This window comes from Dermacentor albipictus, chromosome 6, assembly GCF_038994185.2.
Source record: "Dermacentor albipictus isolate Rhodes 1998 colony chromosome 6, USDA_Dalb.pri_finalv2, whole genome shotgun sequence".
Classification (NCBI taxonomy): Eukaryota; Metazoa; Arthropoda; class Arachnida; order Ixodida; family Ixodidae; genus Dermacentor; species Dermacentor albipictus.
In genome coordinates this window covers 126,666,105-126,684,057 of record NC_091826.1, presented here as the reverse complement: position 1 = coordinate 126,684,057, position 17,953 = coordinate 126,666,105, and the positions used below count along the sequence as shown (strand labels likewise).

General features: G+C 49.5%; 2 protein-coding genes across 2 annotated transcripts in view; one reads left to right on the top strand and one right to left on the bottom strand.

Moving 5' to 3' along the window:
* LOC135899458 (muscle calcium channel subunit alpha-1-like) overlaps positions 1–17,953 on the top strand; it is a 934,514-nt gene that overhangs the window by 106,483 nt on the left and 810,078 nt on the right. The gene's annotated exons all lie outside the window — the stretch shown is intronic.
* Positions 977–9,303, bottom strand: Su(H) (recombining binding protein suppressor of hairless). The gene has a single exon (XM_065428713.1). The coding sequence runs from the start codon at positions 9,154–9,156 to the stop codon at positions 7,327–7,329; it is 1,830 nt and encodes a 609-aa protein (XP_065284785.1). The 5' UTR covers positions 9,157–9,303; the 3' UTR covers positions 977–7,326.

The following is a 17,953-nucleotide window of genomic DNA, read 5'->3' as shown; positions in this document are numbered from 1 at the left end:
CTGAATAATTTAGCCTCGCTGGAGCCGAGGTGCTCCGCGCCGCAGCCACCGACTGTCGCTTCGGTCAACGCTTCGGCAGAGAAGAAAAATACTTCCGTGTTCATATTTTGATGGAGGTGCCGTGAAGCGCTTTTGAAGGTTGACTTCACGCTCCCGGTGATCGACAGGACTTCGAAGGGATGAATTTGGAATTCGGCTAATGCGTTCATTTGGACCGACCATATTTTCACCTAGCCCACATTCAACGTCTACTATCTGTACCTTCCATCGCAATAATCAAACCGATGTGACGAACGAAATGCGCAAAAAAAAAATTACTGGATTATAACCCATAATCTTTAGCTCGGTGTAAGCAACAACCCTTACCGGCGTCCTTTGCAGCCGCGATTGCATCGTCGGGTCGCACTCGCTCCATTTACTTCGTTCGTGCAACGCTCTAGTCGCCGAGGTGCGCCATACTCTTCGCGTGATTTACCGCTCCTAGCAGAACAATTTTTCATCACAAAACTTTGTCCAATAACGGGATGATCACGTGACGCTCGAGCGACTCGAACGAGAGCACGTATGTTGCGTCTTTCTAAGAGTTTCTTCGCCGTGTTATTTCTACGCGCAAGGCGCATTGAGAACAGGACCTTAATGCAGTCTTTAGTCCGCGTATGATTCGCTCAGAAAGGTCTTTTGTCTGCGTTTGTCAACGCGCGTGCGTGCCGGGGGGGCTCCAGTGTTGATGAGGCAGGGGGCGCGGCGATCGTTCTTCACCCGCTTCGTCTGCGGAGTGGCTTCCTGCCCATGAACCTCGCTCGAACTACACAATTGCAATACAAATTGACTGCCCAAAACGCACACGTCGACACCGCATCATAAAGTGGGGCAATGGTTGTGGGCACGCATAGTTCTGCGCAGTAAGCTACCCAAGCAATTGGGGCCGATCGTTCGCTCTCGCCATTGTGGCAAAACCAGACAGTGCAAGGACATGTAAAAGTCTCTATAATATATATATTTGTCTTTATCGGTTCCATTTCACATCAGTGACAAGCACAGAGGAAAGAAACACAAGCGAAATATACAGCAATGTCACCAGGGAGTGATAATGTACATATATCTGTCCATTGAGTCTGCTTTGTCGTCTCTGCACAAACATTTGCAGGCTCGCAGTGGAAGCATTCTTACACACGAGCGCACACAAGCAACGTAGATAAAAATACTGTGGAATGTTACCTCTGTAACCATTACAGACTTGCATGCTCACAGCCCTGCTTTCATTGTACAAGCAATCACAGTGGTCACTACCAATTTATAATAATTACTACTACACAGCACTTGTGTTTAAAATGTCAGAATGCACATTTAGTGACCCAACGTGAATACAATGTTGTAGGCAATGCACAACATAGTCAATATTTAAGACCTCTGCCAAATCACTGGATGCTCAAGTGCCACATTTTTGTTAGCCATGTCTTTCAGAACACTGCAATTAAAAGATTAGTTTTGAATTATTTTACACAGGCTTGCATCACTTTCCTGAAGTTTTGGTCTGTGTAACTGCATGTTGCATCTCTCAACTCTTACTTCTTTCTGTCGTCAAAGATTCCTTCTTAATGTGTATTGTACTCTGGGACCGTCTTTTCACACATTACCATACATTCAGCTGCATGGCACAGTAACAAAGTGAAGATTGATGTGATATGCATTAAGAAGAACTTACAATTACAACCTCTCATCACACAGTTGAGTTGCTAAGTTGCTATTTTATCCAAGGCAGAAGACTGCACTGTTAGCCCCATGAATTGTTATTGTTCAATAACATTTTCCAAGAGAGGCCAGTAAAATTAAAATTGTTTCCTTTTTAATTCTACATAATTTTATCCACAAGCTGGCAACCAAATGGCAATATAATGCCACACTGCATGCTCTACCAAATATAGAAATATTCAAATGTGCGCTTGTATGCCAAGTGATAACAAGTGAACTTTATCTCAGCACACAATTGCAGCCCTTTTCTGGCACACCCCACAGATTTCTGACCTTTGCTGCCTTTGAATGCCAATGCATACAGTCGTCGAACCATCACAGCTATAACTGCACTTGTAATTTTAAATCCTTACACTTCATAAAGCAGTACACCTGTTGCATTTTCTATAAATGCCAACAATGACAAAAACTATTTTCACAAGGAATGAAATCCCTTCAGCAGTTGCTGGTGAATCCTATACTGCCAACAATAGCAACATCATCCATGTAAACTGTTTTCACTTTGTTTGGATGTCCAATATTTGTCTACCGCTTCTTTTCACATGGTGCAGTGGTAATTTAAATGTACAACTTCTGCTTCATCACATGACGCCATTCACAATGCTCTTAAAACTGTCACTACGAATGAGTGTGCCACTGCTTACACTACGAGTGTCTCAACATGCCACTCCCAGCATACCACAACACTCTCATAAAGACATCTGTAACATCTTCACATATTACATTTTACTTGTTCAAAATGTTGTCACTGCAACTGGGTCAGGGACAAGACAAAGGACAAGCTGACCAGTGCATTGGAAATGCAAGCAACACATGATGCCCAGCAGCTACATTGTTGACAGGCCAGAAATGTGACCAGCACATAGAGGCAATTATTATGCAAAAGTAGAATTAAATTGCTGCAGCATTTATATAATTAAAGAAAAATTAATGATTATATTCATCCTTTTTCCCAAAAAATTCAATTATTACAAGAGGCTGCAATGCAATGTTGAACAAGATGATTGTTCTTTTAAGCCCAAGAGTGCTTCCATTGGTACCAAGAGTCTATTTTAAGAGAAGGAACCTTAAATATCAGTGCCAATAATAAAAAAAATTAACACAGACCCCGTTGTACTAGCTGAACTGGCAACCATGAGGTGGCAATTGGAGGATACTTAAAATATAGACTACTTGCTTGCAAAGTAGACAAGTCTTTGAATGACGCAGTGTTAACCTTGGTTTAAATTTATTTCTAGGATTATGCAACGTCACATGGCACAACCCTAGCATGATGTGCAAAGCTACATCATATAAACACGTGTTTGACATGGACAAGGATAAACCGCAACAGCCTCAAGATCAATCACAGGTGCCACAATCTGTCAATCGCCATGAGTCACTAACACATGTAAACGAAGTATATTCCATTACATGACACATATACAGAACCTGGCACAGCATAACTAATGAAATGGAGGAGAGAGCATAGAAACAGCTGCTGCACTAAACATTTAACAAAATGGTTTCCAAGTTTTTGCCAAGTTAACAGAAGTGTGTTCGGCTCTCTCATAAGGCTTGGCTCTGTAGAATGACACAAGACGGCTGTGTGAAGCACTGAGCTTTAAACAACGTTCTGCATCGGAGCTGGCTTCCTTTCCCTTTATGCATATAAAACTTGCCCCATCACTTTTAAACTTTGGCCCCTTATCTTTGCCTCATTCCCCTGACCTACTACTATGCAGACCCTAAAAGGCACACACCTCTTGTGTTTGCATAAATGGAGCAGCTGAGACCATCTATTCTCTTGATACTTACGGAGCAAGTATACTTCCAAGTACACCAACAAGTAGTATATACAATACTTAATACTGCAATCCTTCCAGTTAGAGATTATACTCTGCTTCTCAGACGCAGTTAATATGCATGCATAGCATATGGCTTTGCATTCGCTATGCCACCCACTGTGGTCACACACAGCCTCTAAATTGCCAGGTTTGAAATTTGCTCTGTGACAGTGTCCACAACTTTGATTACACTGGCCTTGAAATCAAGATGCATCTATGTTCAGAATAAAAACATTGTTGCTCTGATGAACACAATCCTTGTAGAAATAGTAGGACTTATGCAAACTCCCACCTTTGTTCAATCTCAGTAGGAACAGCAGGAAGCACTCAAGTGATATTTCAATAGTGACGGCAAACATTTTGCATGCGGTGTGACACCGACTTCTCATCAAGAAAACCTTAAATGCAAACTGCTGCACGCACACACTAAAGCCACCACTATGTATGAACCGCTCAGAAAGCTGTGCTTTTTGGCCACCTTGTGCTAAGAATAGCAACCAAATATTTTGAAGGGTAGTTATAAGAGAAGGACAATTCTGTGGCGGCATGTTTGACAGCCAACCCAACAGAGCTCACAACGAGGTGCTGCTTGCTCACACCTGCATATTAAATCAGTTCTATGAATGGACAAGCACATGATCTAATTATGTGAATGTAAATAAAACAGCTGAAAAGTGCCCTTGATTGCTTCTGCAACCAATTTATTGAACAAAATTGTTACTAGTTAACTCATGCATGTAGGCGATTTGCTCTTGTTTGCCCTTTCTCAAGCACCTTGTTAGTGCTGTATGCTTCACATCACATATAATAGCCTGGCTTATGTTTCTATCCGGTACATAAAGGATTTCATGGAAATAATTGTGATCCATGGCCGTATAAATGCGTACTGAGCATCTTTTCAACTGATGAGTGCAACAGCGTGCTATAAAAGCATCACAGTTCTGCCATTGTGTAATTGGCAGAAAAGTCTGGCTTCCAAAAGCTGCTCATACCTTTTACTCACAGGATAAATGAGCAAAAAGTATGCAACCAAAGCTCTCCTTTGCCTGTATTTGACTCAATGTCTTAATGCAGTGTGTCAAGAATTCAGTAACAACATCACAAATGCTACTCGCTACTCCTAAGAAAACATAGCAACGCTCAACGCAAGGAAATATATTCGCATGGCAACTGATCGAATGCTGTGAGTACACAAAGCCCTCTTCACCAGCCAGGTAGCTTTACTATACCTGGAACATTTATTGTCATTTGCAAGTACTGCATAGCAGTAGCTGCAATTTTTAAGTGGAAAAGTAACTTTCAGTGCCATGGACTCAAAATTTAGTCCTGCTGTATGAAAGATGTGGGATGAAACTGGCAGGATCTATTAAATAGACAAGTTTTATGAGCTCATTAATTTGTATCTAGTGGTGCAGATGTAGAGCAAGTCAATAAGAAAATGGCAGGAATAGGGCTCACAACACAGCATTCTTGTCCGAAATACTCCCTTGCCTTTCTGTAATAATTTTTGTGTGCATTGGTTTAAACATACACAGCAGCATAGATTCACACAAACAAGTAATGCCATTTGTTTTTCCAAATTAATACAATTTCTCTATTCTCGAAACAGCACTGAACTGCCAGCTGGACTAATTGTGGCTTTATATTGTGCATTCGATAAGGCCACAGAAGACTCGCGTGGGGCACTACCAATACAGACAGGACACTGATTCACTTTAAAAGAGCGAAAGTGCGCAGTATTTGAGAACTTAGCTGAGTAATAACGAGTGGGTTTTCATTTTAATGGGCACTCGATCCATTCTGAAAGTACGACGTGCCCACGCCTGGCATGTTTAGGGAACGTTGCAGTGGCACCTGCTCTCAGGTTAGTCAGTTCACAGAAAGTAAGCACAAAAGGACAAATGTTTCCTAGAGTTCATCCCATTGCCTTTCTTGTATCTATCATGCTAACACTACCTTTATTTTCTTCAAATGCTGCAAGGGATGAGTGAGAAAATAAAGAATTGTATCTGGTATGGAAAACAAGGAACTCAGCACGAGAAGCTTGTGCTGCAGTGGCTAGTACAGAAGCTTGTGATGCAGTTCTCAAGAATGTAGGCTCGAAAATAGAACCACTCTAATGCACAGCCGCTATAAAAGTTCTAAGTGTGAGACAGAGATAACATGTGTACCACACCAGAGTTGTATAAAAAGTTATCAAGCAATAAATCCTCACTAAAATGCTGACCGACAATTGAGAGCTGTGAAAATAATGATGTGTTTGTTGCATACAGCATAAAGCTCAGTTACTGAATCTGTTAAGCTTGCTTCAACTTACTTTAGTGGACACCAATTCTGATCCCAAAATATGAAGGGATACTGAAGTTGAGAACCACTCACGAAATTTAGTAGCAGAAAATTTCGAGTGTCATGCACTCAATCACTGCTGCTTTACGACTGGTTTCACGTATGCCACTGCCTAAATTTTGCTTGCAATCAATACAAGTGGAGAGGTTCCAATGTCTTTTCATGAGCAACTGCTTCCCAAAGCTCTGTAGACTTCTAGGATAACAGTTTCTGCTTAGCTAACTGGCTTACTATCCATTATATTCCATTCTGTTAGATCAACAGAATGGGGACAGAAATGCTTGTGCATCTGACAAGCACTGTGAAGTTAGTTACAGAAAACTTGCCAGTTCAATGTGACCTTGCTGCTCTCTAGCCTGCGCAACAAATAAATGCTGGTTCCCACGGTTAATGAGCACACTAATAGCATGGGACACCACTAAAAGAGTGTTAACAAAGCAATGTTACTTAAGGAAGCATTTTGAGTTTGGTGCTAATTACTGATGTCTATAGTAAAGGAAACCAAATAAGACGGCAATAAATTTTGTTTCTGAAAGGCAACAACATTCACAGCATAGACAATAATAAATAGATCTTGTACCACAGCCACTTTTACAAAAAACAACTAAAAGTAGAAATTTACACAAGTGCATATGCCCAATTTACACATACAAGGATGCGATGCTTCATATGGGTAATATCCTTTTGTTGAAACTGAATCATTGGGTGCATTATAGATTAAGAGGTAAAAAATCGCCCTGAGAAACAGCTCTCTCATGTGGGAAGCTCGGCAGGGAAGTAGAAAGTACTGACAATATTTGCATCAAATGAATCTGCAGTTGGCGAAGACACCCACAGGTACCAGTCCCAACACATTTAGCATCAATCACAATGAGACATATTCTGCACAGTTCTTCAAGCAACACACACAACACAAGAAGTCCGAAGCTCAAGAAACTTAGGGGATTATGAGTTAACACCCTTATCTTTACACAGCAGGGCAAGCCCAAATTCCCAAAAGCACCCTTTCCCTTGACTATGGCCACAAAGCAATAAAACGAAATATCAGATGGCATTTCTTACACAAGTACTTGCACTGACACGGAGATTCATCTACAAGGAAACATTGCAGCATTATCTAAGTGCAAGGGTGATTTTCTGAATGAAAGGGCGACTGGTTTCGAAATGCCACCAGACTAATGCTCTTCTCATTCTGTGCTAGCCCTCCTTCACTGATAGCGCCAATGTTCACGATGCGTCCTGTGAGTGAGGCGGAATCGGGGCTCGTGTACGCAGGGCAAGACACACTGATGCGTGGCACGCACTGTCGGGTTCTGCCTCTCGGATCCGCGCACGTCCTGTCACCGCGTAGTGAGGCAAAAATAAATAGGGTGGGGAGTCTTCTTCAATGCACATAGGGCTCTCAGGACATGCCTTGGTGGTGGGCTCCGGGGTAGTGCCCCATGGCATGGTGCTGTCCATAGCCCTGCGGCGTGACGCCGTGGTCCTCGGGTGCCGGCGGGTGTGTACGCGCGTTGGCGGGCCTCAGAATCTCGTGCACCAGAGCCGGATACGGGCTGGGACCCGAGTGGCGCGGTCCAGGCTCGGGCGTGTACGTAAACGTCAGCCCCGTCGCGTAGATGACCCCGTCCGAGCGCACCAGCGACACGGGCACCTGCGTGGGCTGCCGCACCCACTGCCAACCCTCGCGGAAGGCCGAGATGTCGGGCACCACGCAGAGCAGGCACTCCGCGCAGCGGTACATGGTCTCGGCCTCGACGTTGCCGAACCAGACGCGCAGGTTGGCCGCGAAGTTCTCGCCGGTGAGCTCGAGCATGGCGACGTCGCCGCCGCCGTTCAGGTGCAGGCTGCTCACCACGGGCACCGGCGTCACGGGTCCGCGCACGGGTCCCGCGCCTTCGTAGAAGGTGTACTCGGCCTTGTCCGTGCTGATGATGGTCCACGAGGCGCCGTCGTTGATCATCTCCTTGTTCGTATCCTTGGGGCAGGGCGTCGCCTGGAACTGGATGATCTTCTCCTGCGACAGGCAGAGGTACATGCGCTCGGTGTCCTTCATGTAGAAGGCGCACTTGTGCAGCTGCGACACCGGGTCGTCGGCGTCGAGGAAGGCGTTCTGCTTGTCCACCTTGCGGATGACGAGCCGCGGCAGCGCCATGCCGGTCACCGAGCAGACGAGCTTGACGGTCGAGCCGTAGTGGATGTAGCCGTCGCGCACCGTGAACTCCTCGGCCTCGGACTCGCTGTCGTCCAGCAGGTGGATGGTGAACGCGCCCCACTGGCTCGAGCTGGCGTGGAAGTTGCCGGCGTCCACGTGCAGGTAGCGCGTGCTGACGGTCTGCGAACGCAGCCGGTTGAAGAGCGCCACCCGCGTGCCCGAGGCGATGCACAGGTCGGCGTTCTTCAGCGACTGCTTCTTCTTGCTGGGCTTGGAGATTACCTTGATGCGCTTGCTGTGGAAGACGCCCACGTCTTCGCCGTTCCCGTGAAACAGTTTGACGGAGAGCATGAAGTGCTTGCGCTTGTCCGAGTCGCTGATGAAGAGCGTCTTGGCGGCACAGTAGTTCTTGCCGCCGAAGTCGAGCTGCTGCATGTCCTGGTCAGAGTTGCCGATGCCGATGAAGGCGCACAGCTGGGCGCCCTGCTCAGTCTCACCCGAGCGCAGCAACTGGTCGCGTTTGCGCTGCCAGCCGTCGCCCAGCAGGTAGACGCACGGAGGCGGGCAGAAGAACCGCTTCTCGTTTCCGTACGACTTCTGGGCGACTTTGGCGTGCAGTATGACGAGCACCATGTCGCCGCGCTCGCGCAGGTAGCGATCCATCGCGTCGCGCGACAGTCGACTCTCGCCGCCGGCCACCGTCGCCGCGGCCACGGCCACGGGACTCGCGACGGGGCTCGGCGGCAGCTGCGCCCGCGGCGCCTGCAGACCCAGGTGCGGGGAGCCCTGCGGCGCGGGCGGGGGTCCGGGACCCTTGGCTACCGAGCCGAGCAGCGCGCTCGGCTCCTGGTCCGAGAGGCCCCCGCCGCCGCCCTTGTAGTAGCGCGCCGGCGGGCTCGACATGTCGACGGGCTGGCCGCCCAGCTCCATGAGCAGCTCGCTACCGCGACCGTAGTCGCCGTAGCCGGCCATCCCCGTTGCAGCGCCGTAGGGGCCGTCGTCGTGCGGAGAGGAGTAGTTGCTCTGCGCCGGGTGGTAACCCGCGTACTGTTCCTCGGTCATATACACGTCACTCATGGCAGCGTCACCCAAACACAGCACACGCACGCACTCGCGCACAACACGCACCACCAAACACACACGCGCGGAGGTCCGATGCTACCGCCGGTGACGCGCGCGGACCGAGTTCGGTGTCGGATGGACGGAACTCGTGTGTCGCATCGCAGCGTCGCCTACCTGACGTGGTCGAGCCGCAACGAGCTTGTCTTGCAACCGAGGCGGCGGCTGCTGATCGGGGCGGCGGGACGGCACTCGCTGGGAGAGAACACCATCGGCGATGACGACGCGGCAGCGACTGATGAGCGGCCCAACGTGTCAGTCGTTGCGGTGCTCTGGCTGCACTGGCGACTGGCGACGGACACGGCACTGAACGGGCCGCTGCCGCCACGAGTCACCGTGGGAATCCGCACATTCTCAGCAAACATCGTGGGAAACAATGGCTGGCCCTGCTGTTCCCGCCAGGTCGGTGCACTCCCCGCGACACCTTCTCTCCTCCGTTTCCGCAACCGTCCTCTCAACTACTCCTTCTCTCGAACGCTGGTCTCCAAGCGGTTGTTTTTCTCGTTTCACTATATTTCTCAATAGCCAAGCTTTAGCTCTATAGTTATTAGAAATACTTGGATTGCAAAAAGTATATGATCTCCATGTTTGCTCACTGGATCCTTAAAACAACCTTTTGGAGGTCTCGTCAGTTGTCAGAGTAGAGCAGACGACGCGCTCCTCCATAGGGAGTGGCAGCGCTGTTCGGAACGGCGATCTTCTCTTTCCGTCTCTTTCTCTCTCTTCCCGCGAGAGTCGCGTAGTGAGTGAGAGGGTGCTCCTGCGTGGAGGTGGGGAAGGAGGGCCTTCGTGGGAGACTCGCCAGCCGGCGGCTTGGCTACGGTCGCTGCTACCGAAGCCAGCGAGAAGAGATCGCTCTCGGGATTCGCGGCCCTTTTTCGTTCCCAGGACCCCGGCGGCGGCAGCGCGGAAAGGGCTGCTGCCCGCGAGTATGTGCGTGTGCGCGCCGGCCGACCGGCCACAACTCGCACGCACACACGCGCGCGTACTACGACATACAACGGCCTCTCTCTCTCTCTCCCCTTTAGTGCGTGGCTTTGCGTGTGCGGACTTGGCGCTGCGTCGTGGTCCGCAGCCGGGGGTGGGAAAAGAGGTGTTGATTCCCAGAGGATTCCCTCCTTGTTGCCTTCTCTGGTCTGCATTTTATACTTCAACGCATTGCTTCCGTCGCTTGCCACCCTCCGCAGGTCTTTTCTTTTCTTTTTTTTTTTCCGCCGCGGCGATCGCGCACCCTTTTCCGAGCAGCAGACGACGCTCGTGCAAATTGGGAATAATATGTATGTGCGTGCTTGCTGTGGCGAGAGGTGAAGCACGGCTATTCTCTCCTCTGGAGGCCGTGTTTTACATGCGCCATCCCTCTCCCCCCTACAGCGCCCTCCACAAACTTCGCCGTGCCGAAATCTAATCGACAGAGAGCAAGCATGCGAGCGGGTGAGGGTTTGTTCGGGCACTTGGCAACCGGGCAAACGAGGAAGGGGAGAGGCGTTGTCCAACGATGGAGCGGGCAGCTTCGTTGTCAGCGGGCCCAACTCTTGTGTTCGGAGGTGGTCGTACCCGTAATGAGTCGTAATTGCCTCGCCACAGAGACAATACGCTATGCGCCCTCGTGCGTGAGAACAAAAAAAGAAAACGGACTCGCGGCGAGGGAGGAGACCGACTGTGAGAAGCCTCCGGCCTGGCTCCCGGGCGTCTTGGACTCATGGGAACGCGAAGGGCGGCAGAAATAAATGAAAGGTTTAAAGAAAAAGTGAAATATGTTTTATTTATCTTTTTCGTTGGACGCGCTTGGTGAGATCGCGTGCGACCTTGCGCTGTTGCCGGCTTGGTCGCGGAAACAAAAGCCGGCTGCAACGCCGGCGGCTCGCTGGTCCGCATGCGAATGGAACGATGCCTTCACCTCTTCGGCGCGACTGATTTTCTTGAACGAGCCGTGTGTGCGATACTGCCGCCCGCCTTTGCGGCAGGCTTGGTTTCCGTGCGTTTGTTTTGCCCGGCTCTGCTCGCAGCCGCCGCCTCTACGATGCGTGGGCGTGGAGCGGAGAGACGTCGTAGTTCGAACGGGATTGTCCGCTCGCTTGGCCTCAACAAACACGGCTCACGATTTGCAAGGTGCTCTGCTGTTCCCCCACGCTGCGCTGGACGCATGGAAGCACGTTCCTTATTTATTTATTTTGTCCAGTCCGCGGCTTTGCCCCTGTTTGTTGGCGTGCGCCATCGACCGACGCCTCTTTTGCTCGAAGCTTTCGCTGCAAAACAATGAATGATCCGATCGCACGTGTGCAGAGTCCGCGCTCGATCTATCGGTCCTCGGTATTGTGTGCCTCCTCCGCTGCAGCGTCCGTTTTATATCGTCTAACTTCACTCGCACTGCTAGCGTAACCACAACGAAAAGTATCAACGAGTAACTTTTCCATTACAGGACACTCGCCATTCAAGCCGTTGTTCGAGCGTACAGCGTCAAGTGGAATCGCCACGCGCATGGATAGGTATACATGAATTCGTAAGAGGCGTCGGGCACGTAGGAATAATAAAAAAAAAGATTCCCTTAATTAGATGTTTAGGACAGGGGCCAGCTTTGTGAACCAAGCCAGCTTTTATGCGATGCAATTGCGGTGTCTGCAACACGTGAGGACAGGAGCGCATTTGACAAACTGACGCGCCGTTTAGCTTACGCTTCAATAATCGCAGAAACCACGCCCTTTTTCGAGACACCCACGCCTGTCCGACCACAGTTATTATAATAATAAAAATAATTCATCACTCGTATTCAGGAAGGGTGCCGCGAGGCAACGCGGGCACGACACAGCCGAGTGACCGTCACTGCACAGAATTTGTCGGCGTTACTCAGTCCACCGATGACATGTGTCAAGGTCAGCCGGAAGTCAGACGCAGTCGTAGGCGGCTATTGCGTAATGTCACCAACAAAATGAGTGTAGCGTAATGAGGTGACCACAGAGAAACGGCATGGCTGCAAGTTTTCTTTTTTTTGTGTGTGTGTGTGTGCAGTCAGAGTATATGGTGAAGCGTATTTATTTATTTATTTATTTCAATACCTTCAAGGCCCTAGCGGGACGTTACAGAAGGGTGTGGGAAATACAGAAGGGTCCGGAATCGTCTAGGATAGGCCCAGATACGCTAGCGGCCGAGCCAAGAGAAGAGCCGACGAGACAGAACGGAGGAAATCGCTCGGGGCTCCGGCATCGGCGACTGCGCAATGCAGTCGTACGCCAAAACCGAGCCAGCGGCCATGCCGGGGAGCGCGCTTTGCGGGGACGAGGCTTGCTGCAGCAAAGCTACGAGGGTCAGCGTAGAGCTGGATGCCTTCCTCGTGCCTCAGCACTTGAGTGACTCTCTGGCGTTGCCGAAAATAGAGAGCGTAGTACAGGTGTGCCTTGTTGGGTGGCTTGTTTCAGTAGCCCTAGCAGTGCAAAGGAGGCGCTGAAAACCTTCCTCGTACCAACGCACTTGAGCGACATTCCAGAATCGCCAAATGGAGTGAATGCCATTGTCGCCAAGCAGGGCAGGAACCCGACGCTCGGGGTTTCTAGCGGCATTCGGTGACCACCTGGCAGCGAAAAATTAGTTCAGGTGGCGGAGGATCAAAAGAGCAAAGTATTCGGCGCAAAGAAAACTCGCGAAAGTCACCACATCGCAGCGCGAGACCGAAGAACAGGCCAGCGCTCAGTGCCGAGAACGGTTCATTGTGGCGATACAGGAAACGGAGGCGTCGCGAAAGGACGGGAGAGTCTCTGTGAGTAAGGGTGCGTGGATAAGTTCAACTGGACTGAGACATGCGCGTCGGAACGGGGTCGGTCGAACGGTCACTGAGGTGGAATGCGCCGCGGGAGCGAAGGGAGAACGGCTGTTCCCGCGTCTACGGCCTCCCCCTTCAGGGACGAGACAGCCATCCGCGAGCACATGGAGTGACGGCAGAGAGAAACGCAGGTCCCGCACCTATTGTGCTCAGCGCGTACCAGAGGCTGTCAGTCGGCGACCCAATCATGCGCGCATTAAGAAAGAGTAATTGTAATGTGAGCGCCTCCATAAGGTTTTCTTTTTGTTTCTTTTTGTAATTAATACGCGAGGCAATTTTTGTGTTAGTTATGTAGAACGTCTTACTTTTCATTTTAATTGTTCGCGTTACGAAAACTATTTTTGTAGGTTTTAGCACACAGTTAGAGTGTAGTTTGTGTTTTTTTTGTTTTTCACTACCACTCTGAATTAATTTAGTTTAAGGTAACGCGGTCAGCAGAGCCCAGTACGTGTCGCCTTAGAGGCTCTAGCACTGGCACGTGGCACTGACCGAAAGAGCAACTCGGCATGCGGCACGGATCCATTGTGACTACTTCAATTGCTGTGACGAATCCCGTGGCTGAAAAGGACGCCTTTTCCTTTCGCTTTGGCGACTTGTGAATCATGCGCCACGTGGAATTTTTAGGTTAGAGGGGCGGAGTTGGAGACGCGGGACACGCTGCCGGGGAAGTCTCCCAGTTCTTCGAATTTCAACCTCGCGTTCCGTGGCCATACTGACAGCGGTCTTGCGGCCGTTTCGAAGGGGAGGGACAAAGGTGGCCGAAACTAGCCGACTCGGGAGCTAGTCTTTTGATAAGTCTTTATGACGCGATAGGGAACGTAGTTTTTTTTTGTATGTGCGTGGGTTTTAATTATTGTTTGTTTATGTAGGTTATAAACGATCTTCATTTGTTTATCGTTTGCCTCAGAGCTAGTTGAGTTGCGCCTTCTTTGAGACACGATGGAAACTAAATTCATCAAAATATTAGTCACACTACCATTTAAACTTTGTTTAGGGTCTGAAAATTAATTTACTAGTTAATTTGTTTAGGTTTATTCGAGCAGTGCACCTCTATGGCTGCCTTTCTGGCGCTCGCTGGTCCTGACCTCGGGATTAATGAAGGGATAGGGAATAGGGAGGATAAGAAATGACTTTGCTGTTATTCTTGCATTTTACCTTCGCATCGATGTACAACTCGGACCGCGCCTTTCTCTCGCGGTGAGGAAAACGGGGTCGGGGATAAACAATATATATATATATATATATATATATATATATATATATATATATATATATATATATATATATATATATCCTTTCCTGTCTGTACGCAGCTGGCGTTTGCATGAATGCGGCAAGTGGCGTATCGCATCCATGTAAACTCCGGTAATGCATTACGAAGGCGTACCCCATTGATGCGACAGGAGAGAGAAGCTCGAGACGGGATGAAGTCTCCCCTCGCGCGGTGCATCTGAACGATGGCGCATCGCACTGAGGGAGAGAGAGACGGCCGGCGCTCTCCTCCATGCTCGGGAAGAACGCAGATCCGCGGAAAGAGGTTTCAGCTTGCTTCTCAAGGCTGGGAGTGCGACGCGCTAATGTCGCATTCGCAAAAACGCGGCATGGTTTCTGGGTAAAACGACACTGTGCTTGGGAGAATTTTCTCTCGGCCTTGTTGGTGCATGATTTGGAAACTTACGATCGCCAAGGAACGGCCGGGACAAGAAAGTGAGACGCACGAGCGTGTGTCCCGCTGTCTTTCCCGTGAGCTGGCGCTGCTTAAATTTCGAAACTATACTGGGGCAAGCTTTCCTTATTTCTTCTCTCATCGTTTTGTCGACTTCTTTGTTCAATGGATGTCCCTCATGTTTTCGTCGCGCGTGCCGCCACCAGATCCCGTGGTGCCAGTTACGATCGGCACGCGAGTTTTCCTTCCACGTCACCGAAACGAAGGCACGCAAAACACGGACACGAGAAGGACGAGCGCGAAGCAAAACGAGGCGCTTGTGTTGTCTCCTTGCGCATCCTGTGGGGCGCCTTACCAACGTGCTCTGTTTTCCGTCCTCTCCTCGTCCTCCTCCCCGGCTTGTCTGCTTCCGCCGGAGGGGTCTCGTGCGTCAGCGTAAGCGCTGCACTCGGCGCCTACCTGCTCGCATGCCCCCTCCCTGTTTACTCCGAGACATTGGGGCTCGTCATCACAATAGGTATTCCGAGGGTACCAAGATGCGTGGGACGGTGGCAGGACACTGGAGCCGCTCATCGCGTGGCACCGCCGAGCGCGGGGAGGACCGTGGGACGGCTCCCATCACTCGGCGCACATTCCGATTCGTAGCTGGATTCGGTGGGGCGACGACACGAGGACAAAGCAGTAGCGGACTGGTGCGGACGCGGCATACGATGTCGCCCTGCCGAAAGGAGCCGCGAATCTGATTCAGTTCGCCCATCTTTCTAGGTTCTTGCTCTCCAATGCCTGCCGTGTGATGGCGAAATGTGATAGTATCCGAATAGATTAAGTTCCGAAACGAGCAGAACATTCGAAAAACGACCGCCCAAGATTTACAACTAGATCTTTTCCAAGTGCGGCTGTGCCACCGAAGCGGGTGCAGTGGGCATGCTAGGTGTAGCGCAGCCTAAACCAGACGAAGCAAGCCTTGCGCCACGGCGTCAGCACAGACGCATTGCGGCCGCCTTATCTCAACCAGTGCACTGTTCGAAGAAGCAGGTCGCAAGAGTACATGCGCAAACACACGAGTACTTCTTTGCGCAGTGAAACAAGAAAGTGTCGCGTGTGCACCGATTATTGCAGCACAAAGACGACTAAACCAATCATTTTCAAAACCAAATGTCACGTATTCGCCTCAACTGGGAAGCGGTAAGTCTCAGTATCTGGCGCGGTACTATTTGAGAGAGAAAGAGATAATAAAGATAAGGAAAGGCTCTCCCAATCGGCGTGGGAACAACGCGCGGATTGCTTGCAGTTTGAAGTCTTGCTTCGTGTGTGCGGAGATACACACGCGTTGAAAAAGATGTGATACGAGAACGCTCTTTTTCGCTGCTTTTTTCGCCAGCGCGCGCGATATCAGCATATTTTTGTCTTGTACGCTTAGTGTGAGGCCTCTGCCATCCGATTCCATCTTTAGCTAGCGGTGTTATGATCGGCCTGGAATTCGACCTCTCAAATGTGAGAAACATTGCAGCATGCATTCCCGTGTCGAGGTAGCTGCCCCATCCCCGAGAAAGCGCCACCCGTCTGACGCCTGCCACGCCCTGAGCAGACACAGAGGGGAGGCACAGAGGAGAAGACATGAAGGGGAGGAGGTGGTCGACTTCTCCACCTGGCAAGGGGACACAAGACTGCGCCGAACATGCAGGCACTGTCGATTCAACAAGTTCGCGAAATTCCACGAGTTTCCCAAGCGGACATCGACTACCAAAAGAAGACCATGAGGAGTGAATGGCCCTTTCAGTTCGTGGGCACCTCTCCACCGATTGTAACGGCTGTGCGCGAGGAGTGTTAAGGCCCAACCACTGGCGCGCACCGGCAAGCTTTGTTCGCCACGCGCTGACAAGCGAACGCTTCGTTTCGCGTGGGTATACGAGGAACAGGGCACGGCACCACTGGACAGAAACTCTGACGCGCGCCGAAGCTCGCTTCTCGGCTGCGGCGCACTGTTGCTCGACTATTCTGTCTTCAACCGTCCAAGTCCGGCATAAAACAGCCTGCTGTGAACTCAGCTTGAAACCATAAGCTGGTGATCTGCATGCTCTTTTAGATATATATATATAAAAAACAGGCTTGTATAATTAATGTACGCCTGCCGCAACAGTTTCTTTTTAACTTTGAACACGGTGTGTCTTTGAAGTAACAATAGTGCACAAAATATCGACATCAGCTCTCGCGCGTCGTCTGCCTACAATATCGCTTTGCAAACACCTGCACGACGATGCCATTTCGTATCAAAAGCTGTTGTACCATTTCATTTTTGGTAGCTCATTGCACAGCCAACTATGTAAGAATTAGGCGTGCATAGTATCATTGGAAAAATGTGTGCTAGAAATCACGTAGAAGAGTACGCATTTGGGCTGGTTGGTTCATGATTACGAGCTATGAAACAGTGCTAAACAACAGGACAAGGAGAGGGACACAGAAAACAGCGCTGACTAACAAACAAGTGTCTTTATTCTTTTAGTCAGCATATATATACTCCGCCGCTATCTCATAGCACAGAATCAACAGAACTACATGCTGAATTTCTGTTGATTCTGTGCTTTGAGATAGCGGCGAAGTGTATATATGCTGACTGAAAGAATAAAGACACTTGAATGTTATTCAGCGCTGTTGTCTGTGTCCCTCTCCTTGCCCTGTTGTTTAACGTTGTTTTACTTCTCGTAATTGTCACGCGGTAGTGATGGTGAAAAATTATAACCAGTCAAAACTGGGAGTTACAAATTTAACTCTTTATTAGGCGAATTTGTGCCCAGCAAAAGCAACACTCAGTCAGCGGCGAGCAAAATCAGCTATCGTCCAAAATCTCATCTGCTGGTCCAGCGCGTTCGTTTTCATATATCAGTCATCGGAAAGTTCCAGTGCATTCGCTGGTGCCCGCGCACTTTCCAGAAACCACTGCACAATTCGTGTCGCCTATGCAGTCAGATTACACGAGCTTCGTCGACAACACGCAACCGACAGAACCGTCGATAACATTCGCGAAATTCCCGATACGTGCAGGCGCGTCCTGCGCCGAGCGATAACGTTTAAAATTTTTTTAGCCGGTAAAATACGGCCACCGGAAACAGATTAAGTATCCGTGTACCCGATTCTTGATTCTGTCAAATCTTGTCCATGGAGCACCTCAGTTATTATTCTAGGTTGTTTTGATGCATCAATACCACATCGGGAGGCATTCACATTGAGTGTTTTGCTAGAAAAAGTTTTCACAGTGCAAAGTCAATGTTCTATTG